The 24,680-nt window shown below is 33.7% G+C and overlaps 1 protein-coding gene across 4 annotated transcripts in view; it reads right to left on the bottom strand.

Annotated features, from left to right (window-relative positions):
- Positions 1 to 24,680, bottom strand: part of LOC106710314 (protein sickie) — a 129,765-nt gene that overhangs the window by 24,238 nt on the left and 80,847 nt on the right. For 3 of the 4 annotated variants that reach the window (XM_045686044.1, XM_045686051.1, XM_045686056.1), the window contains 12 exons: positions 20,800 to 20,965; positions 20,428 to 20,562; positions 18,898 to 18,948; positions 18,159 to 18,327; positions 17,928 to 18,020; positions 17,576 to 17,720; positions 16,425 to 16,538; positions 15,805 to 15,993; positions 14,548 to 14,654; positions 13,490 to 13,618; positions 12,910 to 12,992; positions 12,705 to 12,779 (listed from right to left, as the gene is read on the bottom strand). In XM_045686044.1, coding sequence (XP_045542000.1) covers positions 12,705 to 12,779; positions 12,910 to 12,992; positions 13,490 to 13,618; positions 14,548 to 14,654; positions 15,805 to 15,993; positions 16,425 to 16,538; positions 17,576 to 17,720; positions 17,928 to 18,020; positions 18,159 to 18,327; positions 18,898 to 18,948; positions 20,428 to 20,562; positions 20,800 to 20,965 — 1,456 coding nt within the window. The remainder of the gene's footprint in view (positions 1 to 12,704; positions 12,780 to 12,909; positions 12,993 to 13,489; positions 13,619 to 14,547; positions 14,655 to 15,804; positions 15,994 to 16,424; positions 16,539 to 17,575; positions 17,721 to 17,927; positions 18,021 to 18,158; positions 18,328 to 18,897; positions 18,949 to 20,427; positions 20,563 to 20,799; positions 20,966 to 24,680) is intronic. The other variant, XM_045686047.1, reaches the window with a different exon arrangement.

Genomic DNA, 24,680 nt, shown 5'->3' with positions numbered 1-24,680 from the left:
ATCATATCTTACGTAAAGTCATATCCTATTCTCATTACAATTTAAAGTATACAAATTCATTTACTAATAAGATTTCTTTACGCAACCCCGACAACTATAAATTGACCTCTAATATTTCAATATAAATATTATTATGTTAGGCAGTTTAAAAATTTCATTATTAAGTCAACTGTAATTCTTTAGGCGTGTGTTGCAAAAGTAAAAAGAGTATAGTGAAATCATCTACGTAAAAGGCGAGACACATCTGTCGCGCACATGGTTCGAAATGCACTCTTTAGGAAATGCTGGGCTGAGAGGTGTTGGCTTCCTTTACCTACTGCCTCGTATGAAACTATAATTTTTAGTTATATTTATAGACGTTTTATGAACGGGTATAAGAATACCGTTAATCATATACGTAATACAAATAATTTCAAGAATATTTCTAACAAAATGTTGATCAATGACGTAATATAGTTTCTTTGTGCTGTAAGTAATTTCGTTACAACCTTAGTAGAAGACCAGAACCTGCTCCGACCCCACATAGAGTGGGCAAGGCAGGAAGACCATAATGATGATGATACATAATCGTAGAAATTAGATAATATTAATTTCAATTAGGTACGAAACTATCAACAATTTCAAAAATTTATTTTTCAAAATAAATCTGAAAAAAATATTTCTTATCTACTGTACAAGAAAAAAATTTAAAACCGGGAAATTAGAAGGTTAATGAATTCCGATAGTATGTTAGAGCCATGTGCCGGCATTTAAAATGTTTATTTTAACAAATTTAATCTATAACCATACCGACAGTCGTAAATCATTTGTGTTAATTGTACAAGCCTATCACACACCCAATTTATCGTACAAGAGTTTGCAATACCAAAAATAAATATGATCCGATTAGACGACATGACAAACAGAATCGTATTTCACATTACCATAAACATAGATTTTACGAGGCGCCAACCGAACTCTGGCCTGTAGACCGGAACGATTTCAATAAAATAAGCGATCGTACAAGCCTATTGCAAATTACCTCAGTAAATGTATGACATGAGGACAAATTTAGCCGGCGACATCGTAAAGTGACGAATGAGCCATGTGGGCTGGGCGCATTGTTTGCTTGTTAAATGAATATCGTGTAACTACTGAACTGTATATTGTTGATGGTATTTATAAGGGTATAGGAACGAAATTTAACCTATTATGTATAGTTATAAATTGTAATAATAAGTTTTAATTTAATTTAGTTAATACATTTTGATAGTCTTATAATAATAAATTATTTAATGCCATGAGCACGAATAAAATCTAGTTAAAACACAAGCTAACAAATATTCATCCTTCCATCTATCTAAACTTTCGCATTTTTATCTTACTAATATTATAAATGCGAATGTTTAGCTGAATCGATGGATGTTTGTTTGAAGGTATCTCCGGACCTGCTGAACAGATCTTGATGTAATTTGGCACAGATGTAAAACACAGTCTGGAAAAACACATAGCCTACTTAATAATTTTTTTTAATGCCGCGCGGACGGAGTCGCGAGCGATAGCTAGTAGTATAATAAGTAGCAAAACAATCAACTCTAGTAAAGATAAAGAACAATATATATGACTCAACAAATAAGCGATTCATTGAATTAAAAACATAGATGGATTAATCGATAAAAACTAGCAGTCATTCATTCATTATCGTTTCACAGTAAGAGACATGCTAGACCACCGTAGACTGTAACATAAGCGTAACTCAACGATAAATGCTTAGTACGACTTGTTTTTAATCCCCGCTTAGCGTTATTTAAGTGGAATTGCCACTGGCACTTCCTGACTAGATATGACGTGAACCCGCTTTGTAGAGCTTCCTTCCTTGCCGGCAGTGCGCGGGATAATGGATAAACCACTTAAGGATGTTGCTACCTACAAGCACAGTACCAAAACCAGTTAAGTGAGGGGAAGTATATGTACTCAGATACAATAGCTTTATACAAACGCTATTAGTAACCAAACGTTTACTTCCTTTAAAATTACCTAATACTGTTACATTCTGACACTTTTATTTTTTAATGCGTTGTAATCTTGTACGGTCACTAATAACAGACGTTATTGTGGCAATTAATTTATCTTATCTTTACATATATGTTAAAATAACGAGTTTTAAGTAAACCACGATTTTTTTTACTTCGCGACTTTTAAACCGGTTGGCGGTTACAGATAAAAAAGGGTAGAGATGTTTAATTCTTAAGAGTTTTGAGAACTCTTGTACTTAAACGACTTGAAATTTATTCGTATTTACAGTGATTTGTATTATTACGTGTTTTAAAGTACATTTTGTATTTTGAAAGGAGAAAGAAAGATCTTTTCATCTTACTCTCATAAAGTTTTATAAGCGATCTGTTGTGAATCTATTTTCATGAATAAATAAACAAATATCTGTAGTAAGGTCAAATTTGGGGAAAGATTGAAAACTAAAAACCTTAAAAAATATAACATAAAAACTAAAATATGTCATTAAAAGGTGTCCCATTAGGCAAGGTTCCGCAGATACCGAATTGGATACTTAATCAGACTGTTACTAAAACACACATAGATAACCATACATATATAGGTACCATATAACTTTTAAACTTAATCAAAAGGGTCGAGATCTGTAAACAAAATGTATACTACGTCTTACGTCTGAAGGTCAACGTAAGCTGGTGACGCAACATCTGTCGAGCTGGTTCTGTAGTATAATATATTCATTGATCGATTCGCCCGACCGTTTATATAGTTAAATTTATTTTAATTCCGTACTAAGCAGATCCTTATAAAGTTTTGCACGTTTGTACTATGATTTTCACGTATTAAAATACGCGGGCGAGTCGATGGTATATGTTAAACCATTATTTTGAAGTAGTCTGTGTGCATTTCAATTAAGTTCTTTAAATCGATATTAAAGTGATTTTATTACAACGATTCGTTCTTTTTATGAATCGTTGTATATTTAAACACAAAAGGATCAATGTAGTGATCGATATAAATCATTATGTCACTAGAAAGCGTCGATTTCTATTCCATTCATCCGTTAATTTCGCAAGGATGAATTAATTAAGTTTATTCAATATCCTTTCCTGATTCCTTCCCGTTTTGTTTTTCGCTACCGACGATTAATCGATTTAATTCGTATTAAATCGATTATTTTAAAATCATACTTCACAAGTTCGGTAAAGGTTAGTGTTCACGCCAGTGAAAATTTAATTATGGTTTCGTATATTTTTATAAGCGTTTTACGAGTTCATTGTCTCAGTTCTAAAAACAAATGCGCTCCTATTTTGAATGAACGTTGCGAGAAAAAGGACGAGAGTTAACTTTTGTGTTGACGTGTTGAGCTATAAAAGGGGTATTTTTGGTCTAGAGATCTTTAACCAGTTCACCCCTTGAACTCCGAAATGGGAACACAAAATGCTCGGACAATTTGTCTAGAATTGAACAAAGCACAAGGACAATAATAGTGGCTTAGGGTGTCTGGAAAATATAGGTTCCCTTCCAAGATTCTACCCCATTTTTAATACCTTTAGGACCATATTCTTATGATGTAGGTATTATTAAAATGAATAAAATGCTAAATGTTTGTCGGTTTTAAATAAATATCTTACTTACTCTTCCTTCTATATCTGTAGTTAACATTTTACTAAGGATCTTAGGGTGTTACTGGGCCTTATCATATAATATTTTATTGATATGTTCTTATCCATAACGAAAGTCTGTTGTGTTTAAATTGCAATATTTATTCATAAATACAGGCTAAATTTGCTAGACCATTTAGCTTATTGAACGTATAATGCAGGGGCGCTAGAGATCCGTGGCCCGTCTCCATACGAATTAACCTCAATTGAACGTGCCGAGGAGGCGCTTCGTCGATTGAAAACGACGTTGTCCAACCGCCAGTAAATGCACGACTCTCTTCCTGTGCTTTGAGAATTTTAATACTAAAGAATTGCTTTTGTTTCCTTAAATGTTGATTGTTTGACCTTGTGAGTTTTATGTAAGACATTATTTCCTTAACATTATAAATAAGAAAATGCATCATAAGTAATAAGACACTGAAGATTCTTTACAATATAACCTATGATATTTATTTGAAATTATTCCCATATAATTTCATTTCAGTAGCGAAGTTTTCAGCTTTACTATTAACCATACCATTTTCGTACTTAGAGGAGTGTTTTTAAAATGTTGATAAACGATAAAATGCTTAGTTCAATAGATTCCAAGGCTCTTTATCTACATTGATAACACATATCAAAGTTAAAACTAGAGTATGCATACTTCAGATACATGTTAAATGATGGTGATCAATTAAAAGTTAAAAATGTCCTACTTATGGTTAAAAATATAAAACAAACGACGATAAAGTCTTAACTATATTGAGAAGTTTCATCTGGAAAGTCTTTTAAAACCTGATAAGCGTGCTATCTCTAACAAAAATGACGTTTAAATAGGACAAGAATTACACGTGTTTGTTTATTATGTTTGACGAGGATTAGAAAGATTTCACTGAGATGCTATATTCAGAGTTGCGTATTTAGGACAGTGGAAACCTTGTTGTTCGTTTGGTGACGATTTCGTCACATGATGGGGCTATTAACGGAGTAATAATAGCACTAATGTATTACTTCTCCATGCTACGATGCTCGAAGCGTAATCTTATAAATGGTAACCTTGGATTGTAATGTCAAAGATTAAGTGGCCGGTCAAGTTTTTATTTGACGTAAAACGTTTCCCGCGTTTGAGAACGATATGAAATTATTACATTAAAAATGTCACGCCTTGTATACTAAGATAATAATCGATGTCAATAATCGATAATTATTTCTATAGATAGCGATGGTACATCTGAAATAAAGTATTACTGAATGCGACAGAAGATGACTCTATTTTCTAGCCCAGAACCTATAAAGATAAGAATACCTAAAGATAAATATTTTGATCATAAATAATTATAACTGCGATCTGATCTCAGATCTCATGGCGAAACATGAAAGTCACTCCAATTTTAAACAGGGTGTTGTATCTTTACTATAAATAAAGTTTAGCATCCTGTAATTTACGAAAAATCAGCATAACTATGTCACGTCACAACTATCCTAAAACACTATCAAGCGACGCTAAAAAGGAAACAGTTCCTTAAAGTAATAACATAAAACACATCAAACGAGATGGAGCATATCAAAAACATTTGACCCCAAATAAAACCAGATGCTCATAAACACCGTTCCACCGCTTTGATGTTTGTTTTAAGACAGATCGTCGCTACAATTTCTGTAAATTAGCAAGTTACTGTCGCTCTAATCATTCCTATAATATTTCTAAGCAACAGGTTGTTTATGCATTTTTGGACAAAAGCAGATCTAACAATAAAGTGTGACACACATAATCCGGGTCTAAAGAACGGAACCGTGGGTTCTTCCACCATTGAAAAAGGGAATGCGGCTACCTGCCATTGAATTGTTATAAATAGAGCTAATACTACCCTTACTCAAATCTTAGAATATCTTCAATGTGGTATTTTTTATTTTTAATACAAAAATATTATAGTTGTAAGATATAAATTTTATTAAGTGATTACTATAAAATAATATGACTGTTAAAAACAATCAAAGGGACTCAAAGTTGTATGTACTCTCTTGTATTATTTAGTCGAAAATCCAGGATGCACCCGGATGTCCTAGCAACAAAACAATATAATCAAACAAGTTTCGCTCACAAGGAGCTCGAAAAGCGTGAATAAAAGCCGTATAGTAAGTACCGCATGTCGTATAAACTTAATAGTTGCACTGTATCACTAAATATTACCGATCACAATCACTTAATTGGCACTAATAGTTCATTAGTTTGTTTTGAAAAATTAAACGCGCACGGTGTTAAGATCGGACGCGCACACGTCCATCCTCTATCAACGTTCAAGTTACACTAGTTTGTGTTTATTGTTTGTGAACGTTGTGTGCTTGGTACAGTCGTGGGCATAATTTATAAAGCAATTGGATTTTTATTCCAAAGTCGTAAGGTCTACATTTCCATGTGGACAACAGATGTGAATTTTGCGGTGCACTGTACCAGTTGAACTAAGTCATGGAACCTATGCAATGGTCGTAGGAAAGTAAAGCGTAACATTTACTCGATAGTTACTACTCACGGATGGGGTCGGCATTGTGAAGGGTGTGTGTTTGAATCACGCACCACCATCATAAAATGACTTTCATATGATCGTACTTAATACTCCTAAACTATTGTGCAGCTTCTAATGGAATTTAATATGTCACTCTAAAAATTCAAAGGAAAAGTAATTCAGTTTTTTAATATGTAGGAAATTAGTTTTCCTTTTTTGTGATCTTAGACACCATGTCAGGCTAAATCTATAAAATGTTGTATTTTAATCTAACCCTACATCATCTATCAGCCCTTCCTAGGCCCTGCGCAGTTCTGCTCTTCCATAAAAATAACAAACATTGACTTCTAACTCACATCCTTCACACAATCCATCTATACTTTCTACTATCACATTTTTTCATTGACCGTTGACATGTGAATGAATTTTCAATGTCATCGGACGTTTTATACACAGTTTTAAAGGAACCTTAGAAAAAGATTTAGAAATTATAACTGCGTCCTTTAGTCAATTTAGTTAGTATCTAGTTGCGAAAGTGTACACATTAGAAGATTTAAACACGCGGCGCGGTGTCACGTTACAAATGATAACGTCTCACGAGGCGCAAACACAAGTCCGCGTACCTTTTGTTTAGGCCAGACAAACAAATGCAAGCATTTGTTTGAACAACAACATAAACGTAATTGGGTCGCGAGATGTTTTGCGCGTGAACCAAAATGAACTGGTACACGTTTTAACAACAAAGTCGTCTTTCTTTTATTTCGTACCTATGTTATTATAGATGTCATATCGATAACAATGATTAGAAAATTAATTTCCACTCATAATGGAAATATAATATATAGTACATAAAATACCTCTTAACTAATAGCAAATTATCCTGCCCCTGTTTTTTGCAAGAATCCTTGGGGCATTCTGACCTTGAATTTCAGTTAAAACATCGTAAAACAATCACCACTTGTCCTTGTTAAAATTGGAACCAAGCCAACGGACCCGCGGTTAGTTGTTGGCAAACATTAAAAGTTGCATTATTAGTACAAATGTTAAAGTGCTAGTATTTTTTTCGTTCACTTAAATTTTCATACAATTTTCTTGTATTAAACAAATTTACAGTTTCATAATTTTTGATTTCATTAAATTAACCATAGTAATAATTTGAGTTAGTATTACATCTTTAACTACAACTACGTGTTTGTGAACAATTTGTTTTTTCTGATATTTTTAAGCAGTTACATAAATAAACTTTCTCCCGTCAATTATATTACGAAAGTTTGCAACTTATTGCGCCTGAGATGGTCAACGGAAGCAGCTTTCGACTATAAAATATAAATCTAGTGCTTATTTCTCTCAAAAATACGATATAGATCACAAAGCAGATGCGTCAGCTTAATAAAATCGGCAACACACCTTCAATTTAAACCGGTAAAGTTTGTTGCAAATATCAGTTAAACTGTACAGTTCCCAGTTTTTTCAACACATGTACATTTTAAGAGGCCGACTGTTCATTTAGAACTGAAGGTGTATAGCTGGCTTAAAATGGTATGTCTTAACCAACAATTGACTAAGTAATTGGACATCCGGTCCTTTTTTGTGCGCAAAACAATATTCAAGGGTTATTTAACGCTAGAATTATAAGAGCGTAAAGTGAACAACCCTAGTCTATTTACGTGACAGACTGCTAATTTTACGTTTGCAAACTAGACCATATGAGCTAAATATTGTTAAATTGTTCAAGAAGGTCTTATTACCTTCGCCTTGAAAAATCTCGAAGATCTTGTATTCTATACTCTCTCGTTTTGCCATTTAATAACATGTATTTATACATTTATGTATTTATATAATACTTCTTTTTTAAATGCCAGTATTATTCTTTTATTCTTGGTACGAAAACAATATAGAAATAAAAAAATACGTCCTTCATCGTTTCACCAATGCCTCACATAATTATAAAAAGAAAAACGAATTGATTTTGATACAAGCGAGTAAACAATATTATGTGTTCCTCATTCGTACAAAGCTCAAACGATATTCAATATCAATCAAAAATTGATGGCTCCCCTAATAAAAAGCACCGGCATGAGACGATGAGACAAGAACGGGCGACGCATTGAATTTAATAATCATTGAGACCAATTGATACGATACGAATGCTGTTTAAAATTGTAGAATCTACTATTATACTCGTTTGTTGTAAACCATTGTATTTAACAATAGCTATGAATGTCAATACTCGTAATACTGACATATGTTTTTTTTGCGTATGTAAACTATTTCATTGAAAAACCTTTCATGCTGTCATTGATGAGATAGGCATTTGTTTAAAAAAATGCGTGTAAATTTTGCTGACATCCTTATAGTTCACTAGCTGTCCCCGAGGCTCCGTCCACGCGGTATTAAAAAAAAATAAGTAGCCGTATGTGTTCTTCCAGACTATGATTACGATCCGTTGAGCGGTTCCGGAGATAAAAACAACATCCATACATCCATCCATCTATACTTTCGCATTTATAATACTCTTTTTTAAGTGTTAGGAGTAAGAAGACTCTATTGTGATTAAATTACGATTTTACAATAGTATGTTTCTAACTTTTACGACAATTTCTTTGTCAAGTCAGTCTTCCTATAATATTTTCATGAATGCTTTATATTGCGGCAGATATTACATAGTAGTATTAATAAGGGGAAAAAAATTAAGACCACACTTTGCCTCCTAAATGTGTGTGATTAATACCTAAATGTTTCATACAAGTAAAACAAATACAAGTTGAATTTCACAACTGCAAGCTTTATATTTACGTTATACGTCTATCTCATAATGTATAGAAGCTTGATATTGTGAGTAACAAAACCTCACCACACTGACCTATACAGTCAAACGAAACGACCGAAAAGACAATAGCGTCGCAAGAACGATGGATATCCATGGTGTTGAATTATTTATGGCGGTACTGTTTTACTGTGCAGTAAATTAGTACGGCGCTATTCAAACGTTTTGATTTCACTAATCAATATAAAATATTCGTAATACGCCAGAAGAAATCTTCAAAAAATCTTTGGAGGTGTAAATTTTGGCGATAGAAGCATGTATCATATGCATGCGGTTTATCGGTTATTTTATAATTTACTATCATACTATCCACTAATATTATAAATGTGAAAGTTTAGATGGTTGGATGGATAGATGTTTTTTAGATGGTATCTTCAAAACGGCTCAACGGACCTCGATAACATGGTATGTATGTAGAACATAGTCTGAAACAACACATTGGCTAATAATTTAGTTTTTATTTAATCTCGTGCGAACGGAGTCGCACGTGACAGCTAGTAATATTTTAAATGTGAAAGTTTGAATGTTTAGAGGGATGTTTGAGAAGGTCTCTTGAACGGCTCAACGGTTTTCGCTGAAATTTTGCATAGATGTAGAATATAGCCTGGAAGAATAGTCGTCATGTCGTTTATAGCGTCACAAACTTATAAAAAGTACCTGCTTCGCTTATAGCTGACCGTGTTAATATTAGCTAGCGTACTGAATTATTGACACTGGCCAAAGTTTGACTACACCTGATTTAGAAACAAAACCGCAATTCGACTGAATAATCGAAGATCCCGCTTTTTCTTCGTCTCGCATAATTGGACCCGACGAGAAGACGATTATGTCTTGTTAGCAACCGTTATTTTGTGAACGACCGTAGAGTTCATTAATAACTTAGTTTCTTTTGGTTCGTGAAATTAACAGTAGGAAGTTTTTAGTATTTGTTTCAAACAATAGACTTGTATTTCATTTTTATGGGCAATTTATAAAATCGATGACGTAGAGTAGGCTACTTGATTACCTTTATTATATAAAGTCTATGTACTTTAAGAACATAAGTATTTGGAACATAAAGTGTAATGATTTATCTCTTTTATTATATTAGTTAGGTAAGCAACAAAATAAAAAACTTTTCCGCTAGTTACATTGGTGAATCGGTCTTATATTTATTTACCATCTATTTACAATAGTATATAAATATATTTCGTATTCGATTTGCGTCACGAATGGAACACGGAAAAAATAATCTACCGTTGTAACTATTTATCATGTCCAAATATGGAAACATTCCAACGTATTCTATCGTCATTAAATATGTTAACGCAGGTCTCTTATAACCTGCAGACCGTTAACCTATTTATTATTTTCATTCCATTTTAGGTTTTACATGCGTTACTTTAAGCTTATTATGGTATACTGTATTAAATAGTTGTTTAAAATGATGTATTAATTACGTGTTATAAAACTTGTCCATTTAACACGAGCTTCACTTTTGTGTGCACCAAAATAAAAGTGGCAGTATTTGTTATATTTTATTTCTTTTTTATTTTCAACATGCAGTAGCCCGCGACTTCATCAATACGAAATTAAAATTAACACCAGCTACGTTCCAATAAAAGTCCGTCAAAATTGGTCTAGGCGTTTCAAAGAATAATGGAAACAAGTGCGGCTTGCGGATAGACAGTCAAACAGACAAATAGATAAAATTAACAAAAAATATTTTTCATTATCTCTCAATGGTCAAAATAGTGAGTTACATCATTTTACTTTCTGTTGAACTAAGTAAAGATGTATTTTAAACCAACTTATGTCTTCTAAGACATCCGTAACTTGACTTTATCAAGGACAGCAAAAAAGCAACAACCGCTACGCTTTACTGTTGTATAATGCGTTAGATAGTTTCTAGTACTTGGTTGTTGGCATACATTCCTAGTGCCCGATATGGGCGGGAAACGGGCAACCGTAAGTCTCTCGTGCGACAGGCTCGACCCTTGTTTATCTGATGTTTTACCGGCGACATTGTCTCGACTGTTTAGCATGCGATTTTAGCCACGTCAGTTTCTATTCTAGTGCTCACTGACGCATGTCTGTACGCTTGACATAGCTCTTCCTGCAGTTTACTTGTTTTCTAATGTATGTAAGAGTAGTGAGAGTGAGTATGTCATTAATGTTTTGTATTATGAACCTACTGACTCAGATGACAGGTAGTGAGTCACTGGTCCCGAATTCGGAATGATTACTAGGAACCTTTTTGGTGATATATAAGACATGTACGTAAACTGGTTCTTTCGAGATTTTTTGTTTTTTATTATGTATGTATATAGTTATTCAGAAGTAAACCTTGTTATGTTCTATCTTCTTTAAGAAGAGAAGTTCCTTTTGGTATAAAAGAAAAATACAGCTCCTTACATTTCTTTAATTGTACATCGTATACGAAAATTTTGAAAAGTTCCGTAATGTGGGCAATTTACTTTATCGGTAATCGGTAAACCATAGTATAGGTTATCTTACTACCCATCAAAATCAATTTATAGTTGAAAAAGTAAACTGCAACTAATTATTCGAGATATCGTAGTGCATCAATGACAGCTGAGGAATGAACCCGCGACCCCGAGCACGGCGGTTGTCAGGTCGTCAGGTTATCTCAACTGCATTAGTACGGTAAATAGAGAATTTGTACACGTTACTTTCTGTTAACGTAAACCAATAAATGTTAACTTCCTTACTGTTCAAATAAAATAGGTACTAATTAAGAAAAAAAAAGAATGGGTAAATCTAATATTAAATCAAATAGTTTTTTTTTTTTTTGCTAGAATATAGATCCAGTAACTTACAAACATAATGTTCTCCGTGATGTGGGTTAAATTAATTTTTAAGAAACTTAAATACCTACCAATTTTAGTGTATCACTACTAGCTGTCGCCTACCAACCCGTCCGCGCGGAATTAAAAAGAAACTTAATAAATAGCTTATGTGTTCTTCCATACTATGTTCTACATCTGTGCCAAATTTCATCAAGATCCGTTGAGCCGTTCGGAAGATACCTTCAAACAAACATCCTACCATCCAAACTTTCGCATTTATAATGCTAGTAAGATAGTAAGATATTAGTATTAGTTATCCATTATTTCTTTGTTATGTAATTTGTAAGCCCCACACGAACAGACATAGGGGTCGCCGATTTAATTATAATCTATGAAAATTGGAAAACATGACTTGACTTCGTAATCAATTAAAAAATGTTGTATTTTCAATTAAGTTTCGATTTCAAAAACATTAAATATAATAATTAAAAAATAACATTTGCTAGTTGCATTTCTACTTTCGGAATTTCATATTCGTGCAAAATAATTATGAATTGCTCGTAAAATCCAATGCAATTAATAATTAATTATAGACGACCCGGATTGGATACGACCCAATTAAACCTAATATTATCTTGATTAGAAAAAAAAAAACGATCTATCTCAACATACCAACACCTTAATTGATAGCAATTTTGCTTTCCCGGCTTCCATTTTAATTTCACTTTCAAAACCGATTATTAATTAGTGTGTGTATTGAATAGCTTGTTTGTTGGGCACCAAATAAAAGTACCAACAGTCACGACTCTTATTTAAATAGAATAATTAATATTTAGTTTTTTTTGTTTAATGTAAGAAATTGCATTTAAAACTTAGATTTCCATGTCTAAATTTTCTTAATTTTGTTTTTAAACTTAATCATCTAGTGATATTTTTTAAATCTAGTACTTACATTGGTTGTTAGCTGCGTAGTCAGAGTGTGAACCTTTTCTTTGGCGTCAGCCAGTTCTCTTCGTAACTTGCGGACCTAGGACAAAATTAAACGATTTGAATAAACTGTAAATTTAAAAAAGGGACCATTAATTTTAAGTTGAATTACGTCATAAAGCAAAAATAATTGATTATTTTTATTTATTCATAGAAGTGAAAAAACACACCTCATGAGCTTGTCTTTCTTCGGAACCAGCACCAGCTGCAAGGGAAGAAGCCGTCGATACCAGAGACGCAGTTGATCCGTGCACTGCATATAAAATAATTTTTGTAATAACATTTTTATGTTAATATTACAAAGGATAATTATTACAATAACGAATTTCTAGAAGTTTTTGTTTCTATTGCAGCATCTGTAAGATCGCTTGCCGAACTTCTTTCAGCTTGGTTCGAAAGGGAGATAGATGGAACAGACCATGACTAGGCCATAGTCAACCACGCTGGCCCAGTGCGGGTTGGTTGACTTCACACATATCATTGAATTTCTTATCAGATATGTGCAGGTTGCATCACGATGTTTTCCTTCACCGTAAGAACGTCGGATAAATGTACATATGTAAATCGAAAATCAAAAAACACATTGGTACATGGCGGGATTCGAACCCAGGACCTGCAGATTGCAAGTCAAGTGCTTAACCCCTGAGCCACATAAGTAGACAGATTTAGTATTTTCCCGGAAACTTTTTTACATTTAAAGTAGCGAATTGGTGTCTAAATATGGTGTTTCCTCTATTTTAAGAATATTACCTTCATCATTTTTCTTAGGATAGTGATGCGAGTGCCTGGGCGTGTGCATTACATTGGCCGGCTGGTGCGTGGGGCTCAACGCTGACCGCGGTGACGGCGACGGCGGCTCTGACACACCATAGTTTAGACCTATACCAAACGACATGTAAAAATAATTCAATTACAATGGCAAAGAAGAGCTACAGTCGAGAACATTTATTTATAAGTGTTAGTGAATATAATTTAATTCTTTGACAGTACATTAAACATCACTTATGTGTAGTTATGACTGTTATATCAACGAATTTAAGCATTTTTTTATTTTATTTAACAGTTAGATTTATCTGGTGATTAATGTTTCGTGTAAGGAAATGATTTTGTGTATGTACAATATACTTTCTAAGTGTAACATTATTAAAATAGAAAGTAGGCGAATGTTGAACTGCAATTGACTTCCTACATAATTTTGAATGTTGATATCGACACTTAATGTATTCCAGTCAGGCGATTTTTGATTGACTATAAGAACATGCACAAGATTAAGCACACGAATAAATTGTGATTTTTTTTTGTAATTGACTGATGAAACAATTCTGTGCAATATTCGGATTATTCGGGACAACATTTTTTACATGTATCAAACGACTTTTGCAATATGTTAAGAGTTGCAGATACGTTGCCTACCTTTAATGGAGAAGAGAGGATATTTCTGTTTACTTTGGGTGTTGATTTTTTTATTTATTTATATTGAGGTGAGAAGGGACGAAAATCAGAACTTGACCTCCAGTATATGCATCAGTTCATCACTACACGTCCTATTAAGGGGCTTGGAGCCTACCTTAAGTTAAGGGTGACTAGGCCATAGTCAACCACGCTGGCCCAACCAGTTCTTCCCAGATATGTGCAGGATGTCAGATAAATGAACATATGTATAAATTCGATAGAACACATTTGTGCATAGCGGGAATCGAACTCAAGACCTGATTACAAGTCAAGTGCTTAACCTCTGATCAACCGACGCACCTTAAATACCTCCAGTACTACACCTAATATAAAAACAGGTCGTAAGAGAAACAAACCTTGTCCTCCTGGTCCATACTGCACGGGCAAACAGTAATATGGTTCATAGTCGCTTTCCGAAGATCGCTGCAGCATTGATGGATACAATTTCTCCGACTTTGTAGATCTGCAATAACATAACTCTTTAATAAAAGAAACAAAATATAAAAGGGTTAAAAGCTGTAGCAAACTTTGTCATCAATTTTTTTTTTGAAGATCAACTGGTACAAGCTGCTTTTAAGAAATGTTGAAATAGGCATTTAATGTTACAGATTACAAAAGTATATAATGTGTGCAACGTAGGTTATACACGTAGTCAGAATAGCACTGGCCAATTTTTTTAACATAAAAAAAAGTTTGTGGTAAGAACTTTATAAGTTTTCGTTAATGCGTCGATTTAATTAAAAGCCGTGCCATGTTTTGAGTTATACATGCATAATTTAACCGTCAATTCGCACTGCTGCGAACCTACACAAAACATAAATGTTGTCTCTATTTCGCTATCTGACAAAAGAAACAGGACATCAATATGTTTTATGTGTCCGTTTTGACAGTACGAACTCTCGGAAATAGCTTCGTATTAAGCGTGCCCCATCTCGAAGCCAAAACATGAATAAGCTTCCAAACTTGTGTTTTCGTACCTTGGAAATGTCCTATCTCTGAGATAGCTAAAATGTAACCAATAATCCATACTTAGATATTAGAATATTTGAAGAGAAGATTTATAAAGTTTGAAGTATAAATTACGAATTAATGATGTTTGTGTTAGATATACCAAATGAGTAATACATATATGTATAATATAATAAATACATAAATTATATGATGATTTAAATTATATGTTATATTGAATATAGAAAGACCCTTTAAAAATATTTAAAAATAAACTAATTGAACCAGTTGTAATAAATGGAATTTTATTGTATTGTAAGTGCGCTTATAAATCTTAAGAAATTGAGTGAAAGGAGTTTGGTAGATTAATTAGTCTTATATAAGGGTCTATCTATATGTTGCAATATAGGTACAAATATAACAAAATTAGCAGAAAAGCGGTTTGAATGGATGAAAGAATGAATATTGTTACTTAAACATTTGGTACAAAAAATTCCACAGTCACACAATGAAATCGAACACTTGGGTAAACAATCACATAGTTCAATCCATGCGACGGAAATAGTTACATTTCTAAAATCAGAGAGAGATGGAACTATTTTCATTATATGGATCGAAATGTGGATTGCTCGTGATAATAGGAATGAGAGTAGTGTGTAACCCACCTAATGCTGTTGCTCCGGTTGAGCCGGGAGCCCTGAGCGTCGCGGTGCAGGATGAGCTTATTGTGTGTGAGTGAGCTGCGGTGGTGGGAGTTAGGGGATGAGGTGTGGTTGTGCTGCGCCGAGTGCAGCGAACTTAGGGACTCCATAGATTCGCCCTCGGATAGGCGGCCGCTTGCCGAGTATGTGTTGCTGAAAGGGGGAAAGATATGAGGGGTCACATGCTGGCCAGTTGTATTCCTAACTTTTTAACTTGTATTTAAAACTGGCCATCGTGCAGCGTTAATTTTTTTTTTATTTTTTTATAACTGGCCGCATGGCACAGTTGCTTTTTGATTTTTTACTTTACAACTGGCCACATCTAAGGGATCCGCAAAAGCATGTTGTAACGATACATATACAGTATGTTACATTTTGTGTTAATACAAAATTACGTCTTACACAAAATGCATACACACATATTTATCAAGCATATTATAGGATACAGTCAAGGTATGACAGATGATTTGATTCTATGAAAAAAATATATGTCTATATTTTTACATGATGTTATTTTTACACAGCACGCACATACAGGGGTATACATATGAAGATGTAACAATGTACGTAATATATGTGCTCACCTATGTCGAAGCCATGGTGCGTATGGTATTCCATAATCGGATTTTACTTCGGAGTACGTCTGTGTGTCGGAGAGGCTTCCATCGCTAATCTTCATGCCTCCTCTTGGAGTTATTCTGCAAAAATGAAAATAAAATGTTTACTCATTTACTCAATAGATGTCGCTGTTCTTGTAACATTTGACTATCAGATCACTAATAAAAAGTTATTAATAAAAAAGGCAACGAATAATTAATACGAATCTGTTGCTTACAAAACCAAGCTAAAATTAACAAAGCTTTTATTCACTAAAATTTTCACTTTCGTACTTTCTTAAAATTTTACAGATTTTTCACTTAATATTATTTAATTTTTTAATGTTTTTTATATAGTGGTGTAAAACGGTCAGCAAAACAAACCGCTCCTTGCCGAACTTAACGTATAACTGGATAAAATAATTCCCACGCCTTTAACGTAAGGACTTTATACAAATAAATCGATCACTGATAAAGATTATTTGCCTTCATGTCACAAATAAAATAAGGAGACATCAAAACCAATCATAGCGTGATAAATGATTCCGTTATAAAATAAGGTAAAAAAACAACATGGTAAAATAAGATTACGTTAAAACATGGATCGCAATGAAAATTTACTGATGAATTAGCATCCAAGATCTTCTTATTTGCAGTCCGTACTCCAAACTACTATGCTATTGGCTGGTTCAATTTGTGAGTAGAGTAATTCCAGTGGCCACAACATGTTTATTAGTTAATGGTACTGTTACGCAATAAACGGAAGGACATTAGAAGTAATGATGTCATTTAATGACTGACTAAATCAACTGGTATGTCGTAGCGTAGCTTGTTTTGTTTATTGAATTGCTAACACTTAACCTTGTTTCGTGAAGATTTAAGAATCACAAGACAGGCTATTATAAATTATTTTTATTTGACGGACAGTCCGACAGTTGAGTGAGACTGTCCAAGTACTAATAACTCCGATAATTATGACTGTTTATGGACCCATAAATATCTATGAAGTATAGAAGTGGAATCTACACTTTTATGTAAACATATTTTCATTCTAATCGTTCTTTATCAAAAGACAGAGAAAACAAAATATCGTATTAAAGTTTCAAGGCAGTGGAATTCCACGGCAGACAAAATATTACCTGTGGTGATGAAATAACGCGGCGAATTCGTGAGTACCCGGCTTGGGTAGAGACTGTGAGCCGAGAAGCCTCTCTCGCACCGACGCAGAGAGCTGCGCAGCCGCTGTGCCGCCCAATGAATATGACTTAGGTCCAATGCCGTTCTCTGTGAAAGAGTCAAATATTAATTAAATTGGGATGTGACTACAAAATACACCTTTATGCGATACTAGGCGTATCGCTGAAGGTCAATTTTTATACGAGTACTAGACCTCTGTAAAATATGCTATAGAATGTTTTGTACAGTTTGTTACAAAAAGGCGAGAGAGAAATTTAAGGGCAGTATCGTATATCTATTAAATGTTAAACTTACTATGTATTTGTAGATCTTGAGTACAAGTCTGAGTCCCACCGGATACTTTGACTTTTGTTCTCGGAACAGCAGATACTTGAGCAGTTCTCCCACCTAGAAATAAACACGATACATGTTATTGAGAGAAAAATAGTGTAGTAGGTGCCTAGGAATTAGTCGATTTTAATTGTTAACCTGACAATGTTACAACATTTATTCATTATACTGTTAATAAAGTAAACATAGTATTACCATGTCCATGCTGAGGAGGTCCATTGGCAGGCGGCGGTGGAGGCGGAGGCTGTCCGCCATTTTGCCGCTTTACGTAGCCAAAGCTCTGCGGCACCTTCGCCTTGCCGGAGCAGCTGCCGTTTCCGCTTGACACGCTCGATGGTCGCGACGCACCGCTCGGGGATTGTAACTGAAATATGTCATCATTATTATCAGCCTGTGTCAGTCAACTGTTAAAAGTAAGCAATTATGAAACATGTTTAATCTTACTTAAAAAGAAACTCCTCGAGTTAGCTCAGTAGGTAAATATTTGAATCAACAGTAATATAAAAAAAACTGTTCATCAATCGAGTCATGGAGGACAAAACCTACAAATAATCTGTAATAATTTATAATATTTTGCTTCTTTAATTGATAAATCGTATTCAACTTTAGCATCGGCAATGCCTCACAAATTTACGGCTAGCTGAGATCATCTTAACAATATTCCGCAATAATAATTTTCAATTAAAAGTTATTTCTATCAATTAAAAATTAATGTAGGTCGCACATTGTTCACGTGTTAGGTCATGTTCGTCGTTTGCTAAACTATTTTAAACACGAAAACTGGATTTGGCTCTATACTTTTTTTTTACTTATACATAGGATCTAAACTTTGAGTCTCGCTTTAAATCATCAACGATTTCTTTTTAAACGTTCAGTAAAAATTATCATTTAAATTTACTTTGAGTTGTTTAAAATAAAATAATTTATTAATTACCTGAGGTCCGCCTCTCGACGAATGTTGACTAGATGAATTCGATGCCGCATACTGCAAAATAAAGACTAGGTTAATTAAAGCTGCAATGCGAAAATAGTTCCGCATGCAAAATGCAGAGTGGCCGATGAGTATCATCTCGTTAGTGGACGTTGGCATTGCAGTGTTTCTCTCAGGTTGCCGACAACCGCCCGCACCAGGTCAGTAGGTTACGACTCTAACTTCAGTACAAGGAATTTTACCTCTTGTAATAGACAAACGTGTTAATTGTCTGACACTTTGACCTCTTTTACGAAAGAAAAACTATGCTTGACCCACCTTATAGAGGTGACTGTGATTATTCTGGAACCATATTTATATTGTTCCCGAATACGATGTCCTTTGGATTTCATAAGTCCAAATAAAGTAATAGGTACTCGGAGAAAAAATTGAAGTTAACCGTTTTTTATTTAAAAAATTGTTAGGTAAATACACAGTAAGTGCCATCTTTGTTCTATAGTCAAAATAAACTTTTATAACATCTGATGTGATGACTAGAAAACTTTATTAATCATTAGCTAAAGATCAAATAGTATATCAAAAACTGGAGAAGTTGGTTGACCTTCTAAGATGACGTCTATCTTCCAACATAATAACTGCTTATAAAGAACTTTAACAAGTAACAAACTACGTTAAGACGTTGTTATTTTGTGAAGAGCACTCATTCCTACTTGTTACAGGGGAAACGAAAGCCGTTGCATACATCTAAGTACTTGAACATAGGACTTAAGTAACTGAGTAAATGTACTTAATCCTTAAGATGTTTGTAACTTGGTGCTTGAAGCCGTAAAATTTACACTTGCTCCTACATCACGACTCAGTACTAGATTGTGATAGTTTCAATACAAACTGACAAGAATATTATGGAAAAATATATTTAGCGCCTGAAGAATAATTTTTGCAGTAAAGTAATATTTTATGGATATAATTTGGTTGTTGATGTTCAACAAAATCCTAAATATACACTCATTCGTACACGATGTAAAAATATAAATATGTAGACATAAAGACAAATGGCATAGTAGGCAGCAATAAATTAGTTGAGGAAATTGCACTGCAATTTTTCATCGTCAAGTGTCTCTAACGAAGCTCAGTAATTAAGCAAATTAACTCTGTGGAGTAATACAACATGCAAACATGACGCTTCTGAGTTTTTTTTTTATATATTTATTCTGTGTTCTGTAGTATTAAATCCCGCTGCTGTAGATTTTTATGGGCAATAGTCATCACCAAACTTTACATTACCTTTCTGCAGCTATTTAAGTGTTATTATCTTGAGCTGCACTTTGATTCTTCTTTAATATATATTTTCGGCTGTCCGATTAGAATTCCATTCCTAAGGATTTTGAAAAATTGGCAAGAGTAATATTTCCATCCGTCAATGCCTCCAAGTGGAGATTGAATTGGTATTCTAAATCTATTGCCAACTATTGCCTCCAACCACATTCCTCACTTAAAAATAGTTTTCTTATATCTAAGAAAACTGAAAGTTACCTGAGGATGAGGCGCGATGCCAAGCTGCTGTGCAGCAGTGAGTTTCTCTCGCTTGTGCTGCGGTGAGTGATGTCCCGCGCGCCGGTCGCTCTTCCGCCCATGCGATGGACTCGGCGGTGCTGGTGCTGGCTGGTTCTGAAATATAACATGAATTTAAAACAAACACGAAATATTACAATAAATGATTGAGAAAAAGTTCAAGATAATCTTTAACACCGAGCAACCAGGATAGGTGGCGTCTATTACTTGGTTTACTATCAATGTTGTTTGTATCTTGGTGGACAAATATTTCAGACAACAGACACCAATGTTGTTTGTAATTTGGTGGACAAATATTTCAGACTACAGGTACCAAAACTAAAAGTTAATTACCATAGGTGGTGTGCCGACTCCTGGCGAGTCGGTGTACTTCTTCCACGTGGTATCCTGTCTCGGCGGACGTTCGGTCTGCTGGCCGCAGTCGGCCTTACTACGTGCACGTCCCACCACCCGGTACACCACGCCACTGCCCTCCATGCCTCGGTTACGACCGTTGCGTCTAGAAACATGGAAGGTGAACTTTGAAATTTCTTAGTCTCGGTAAATGAACCAAAGGTAAATTAACCAACTTTAGATGTTTAGTTTTCAGTATACCGCATTTCCGCAACCTATAATTTTTTTCCTGAGAATTTTATGCCAGTCTTTGTAAAATTATTTTCTTCTCAGTAATAAAAATTATGGCCTTTTTGTGTATTAAGTACGATGTTTCAAAATATAGCAAGCAGCAGAAGCACGAATGTTCCTAGGGAACTTGTTGCGATTTCACATATTATGCTATGTGTTTTAGTTTAGTTAACGCTTACTGAACACCATTTGTGACGATTTTGATAGTTATCAATTATTCATGATAGAAAACGTTATCTCAATCGATCCTTAGAGAGAATTACTCTGCGCCTTTTCAACAATCGTGAATTATGCATCTCACTCGGAAGTGTCGACAAAGCTGATGAAGGCTATGCTGTATTAATTTATCTTGCGCTTTATCCGAAATTACCAACTGATGAATTACTGGACTGGTTAATATAGTATGCATCTATTCACTTCCATTCTATGCAAAAATAATACGAATAACATTTTAACTGTCAATATAAATTGGTCTGGCGGGCGAAAACCTGGTGCACTGACTCTTTGAGATTGGGACAAAGATGACGATAAGGAAAATGGTAATCAAAGTCATGTATATAAAGTGTTAAAAGCTTTGCTATAAGCAATTTTAAAGTGTAATATAAATCGACTTGAATGCTGTTAATACTTCAACTGTAAAAACGAAAAATAATAGATAATGTCTACGTTGCGTTCATATTGGTAACGTTAATTTTAAACATCGATTCTTTACTCATTTTATGCTATGAATCATGTATGAAAATATTTATTGTCTACCTATTGTGCTTTATATTACTATACAACTAGCCTATTTAGGTCCTGCAAATTGAATTGTTAAGTAAAAGAGTGTTAATCATAGACTTTGTGATGTATATACAAGATAATGAATTAAAAACCTATATAAAAATTACGATACTTTTTAAATCAATATTCTCTGACGTATTTAATGTCGATTCTTATAAATTATTTAACTGTTAACGATATAAATACAAACGATACCTAAAATTACTCGTTAAAAACATGGCGACAATGAAATCGTGAATTAAATGATTTATACATCAAACCCCTTATTCGAATACAAAACTTTATTTACGAACGTTGAAGTAGAAACGAGAGGAATAAAATTTATTGAAGTGAGTTTAGAAATATTTAAAGTATTCGTATAACCCCGGGAACTAAGAGGGGCCGGGACCCTACTGCATGACTCATTGTTTACTATTGTGGATTTAAGACTATAGTGCTTTGTGTGGTTTGCCGAGTGCAGTCTTTTCACTGAAGAATATAATAAGCTTATAACTTATCTCCCGTTTACACAGTTCATTTTAGTTTTTACTCTATTTTTTTTAAATGTGACAAAGATATAAAATAGCCGATTTCAAAACTAATGAAGATATTTTGAGAGTTTATGAATTGAGTTTTCAATCACCATTAAAATAAACACAAAATATTACAACGTTTAACGATGAACTAAAGTATTATATCGATCCGATCGGTATTTATAGACGCAATGTAGATGCTAGCGCAGTCAAGTGGTTAATCGACTTGAAAAAGAAGGAGGTTCTCAATTCGATTGCTATTTTTTTTACAAACTCAATGCATGTAAGATGTGAGAGTAAACTCAAAATAGCAAGAAACGTCTTGAGATGTTTTTCACATATTGTTATAATAATTCATTTTTTTATTTTGTAAAACTCTAAACACGTTCGTTGACTTCTAGAATAAAAACAAAAAAAAAAGCAGTAGACACAGTTCACATAGTCCCGAGTCACTTTTTCAGTCATGCACAGACGGACGAACTTCTTTCGCTTCTCCTTATATACCAGACAATACTAGACTCGGAGTACTGACTATATAGGACGTGTAAATAATGTCGCAAACATAAAAGATGTTAGTGCATTAGGAAGTGTAGTTTTTTTTCCTAACTTCTAAAGGCTGCTGTGGTTGTTCTCATAATCAAATTAAAAACATGCTGTAATTTTTTCTGTGTAGAATTTGTACGACGTGACGGTACGATAATAGAGCAAAATTTTAAATTATTTACAGTCGCTATTTATTTTGTAAAGTTTATTTTATTATTTTAAAGTTATAAAATCTAAATGTTGAGATATTATTTAGCATTATAACAATATTAAACTACATGTTATCATATGTAAAAATAACATCTAGTACATAGAGTGAAAGGGAATAATGGATGCATTGAGTTCTTTCATTAATCAATCCTCATCTCGTTTATTCAAGATCAATGGACTCTTTGTAAGGAATAATAGGTACTTTATTATTACTCTGGTAAAGAGGTTACTTTGGTTCGGAGGTATAAACACACTCTTATCTCAATTCCGCAATCATTTTGATTTGATTGATCGTTGAAATTTATAAACAATTATACAACTTTGTTTTTTAATATAATTAGACGTAGAGTCAAAGAATTAAATTCCCCACCCATTTAGGATTGAATTTCGTATAAACTGATACCATAGAATTTATAATTTAACAAATATGTTTCTATAACATGGACTCTATGACTCATACGATGTAGCGTAGAATGAGAACGATTAAAAAGTTTATTGTAAAAATAACAGAAACATTTTCATGATTTATTATATCTCATTCCCTTTTCTCGCCGGGGAAAGCGAGAAAAACAAGCGCTGAATGGCTGCCGTGCTGCCTATCTCTAACAACAAACAATATTAATTGTCACATTTATCACATTTTCAATTCTCAACGTTCTTTATTCTTGGCGTATCTATTTAAAATATTACATTTTGTAAAATGAAAGAAAGATATTAAATTTTTATAGTTTAAAAACTGTATTTTTTATTCATATTTATGGTCAATTTTTAACTTCGACACCCAGAATTAGTCTAAAAATGGATCGAGAATCAAACATTGTAATTATTTTTACGATTTAAATCTTATTTTCCACTTCAAGATAACTTCACTACCTCGATCGTTATTCTGTTCAACAATTCTCAAATAAAATATTTTCGGTATAACAAGCTGGAGTGGAAATGCAACAAAAAGATACGCAATCAGGAAAGTAGTTATTTACTGTTTGTAAAAGAGGTTAGGTAAAGCCAATGGAACCTTTGAAAACGTTAGCGCTCGTGCCCCACTTTTTTCAAAAGAAATGAACCAGCTGAATTCGGACTTTTTCATTCATAGATAAAATTGGCTCTATCTCGCATATGCACACGTACTTTACGTTTAAAATAATTTTGAAATTAAAATTCATTCGCCTTTCGCTCTTTACTATCATTATCAATGGAAAATTCTCTTGTAAAATGTTTTCTGACTCTATCTAGACCAGGGATCCCCAAACTATTTTGGACAAGTGACCCCCTTTTCAATTAACAATTATAATCAAATATAATCAACTATTGTTATTATTATTATTTTTCATTCTGACTTAGGTCAATAGAAGATGACAGTGTGAGAATTAGCAATGCTTTAAGTTCAATATCGACCCCTTTGGGAACCCTTGATCTAGACCAACAAATTTTTTTCTGTGTTAATCTGCTGTAAAAGGATGCATCGTCAGAGAGCGTCGATGTTATCAGAATAAAACTATGGTTAAGCCTGCGACATGATTTACTTATCAAACGAGACGCAAA

Source organism: Papilio machaon, chromosome 3 (genome assembly GCF_912999745.1).
Source record: "Papilio machaon chromosome 3, ilPapMach1.1, whole genome shotgun sequence".
Lineage (NCBI taxonomy): Eukaryota > Metazoa > Arthropoda > Insecta > Lepidoptera > Papilionidae > Papilio > Papilio machaon.
The sequence above is the reverse complement of the archived record's forward strand: the minus strand, read 5'-3'. Positions and strand labels throughout refer to the sequence as shown.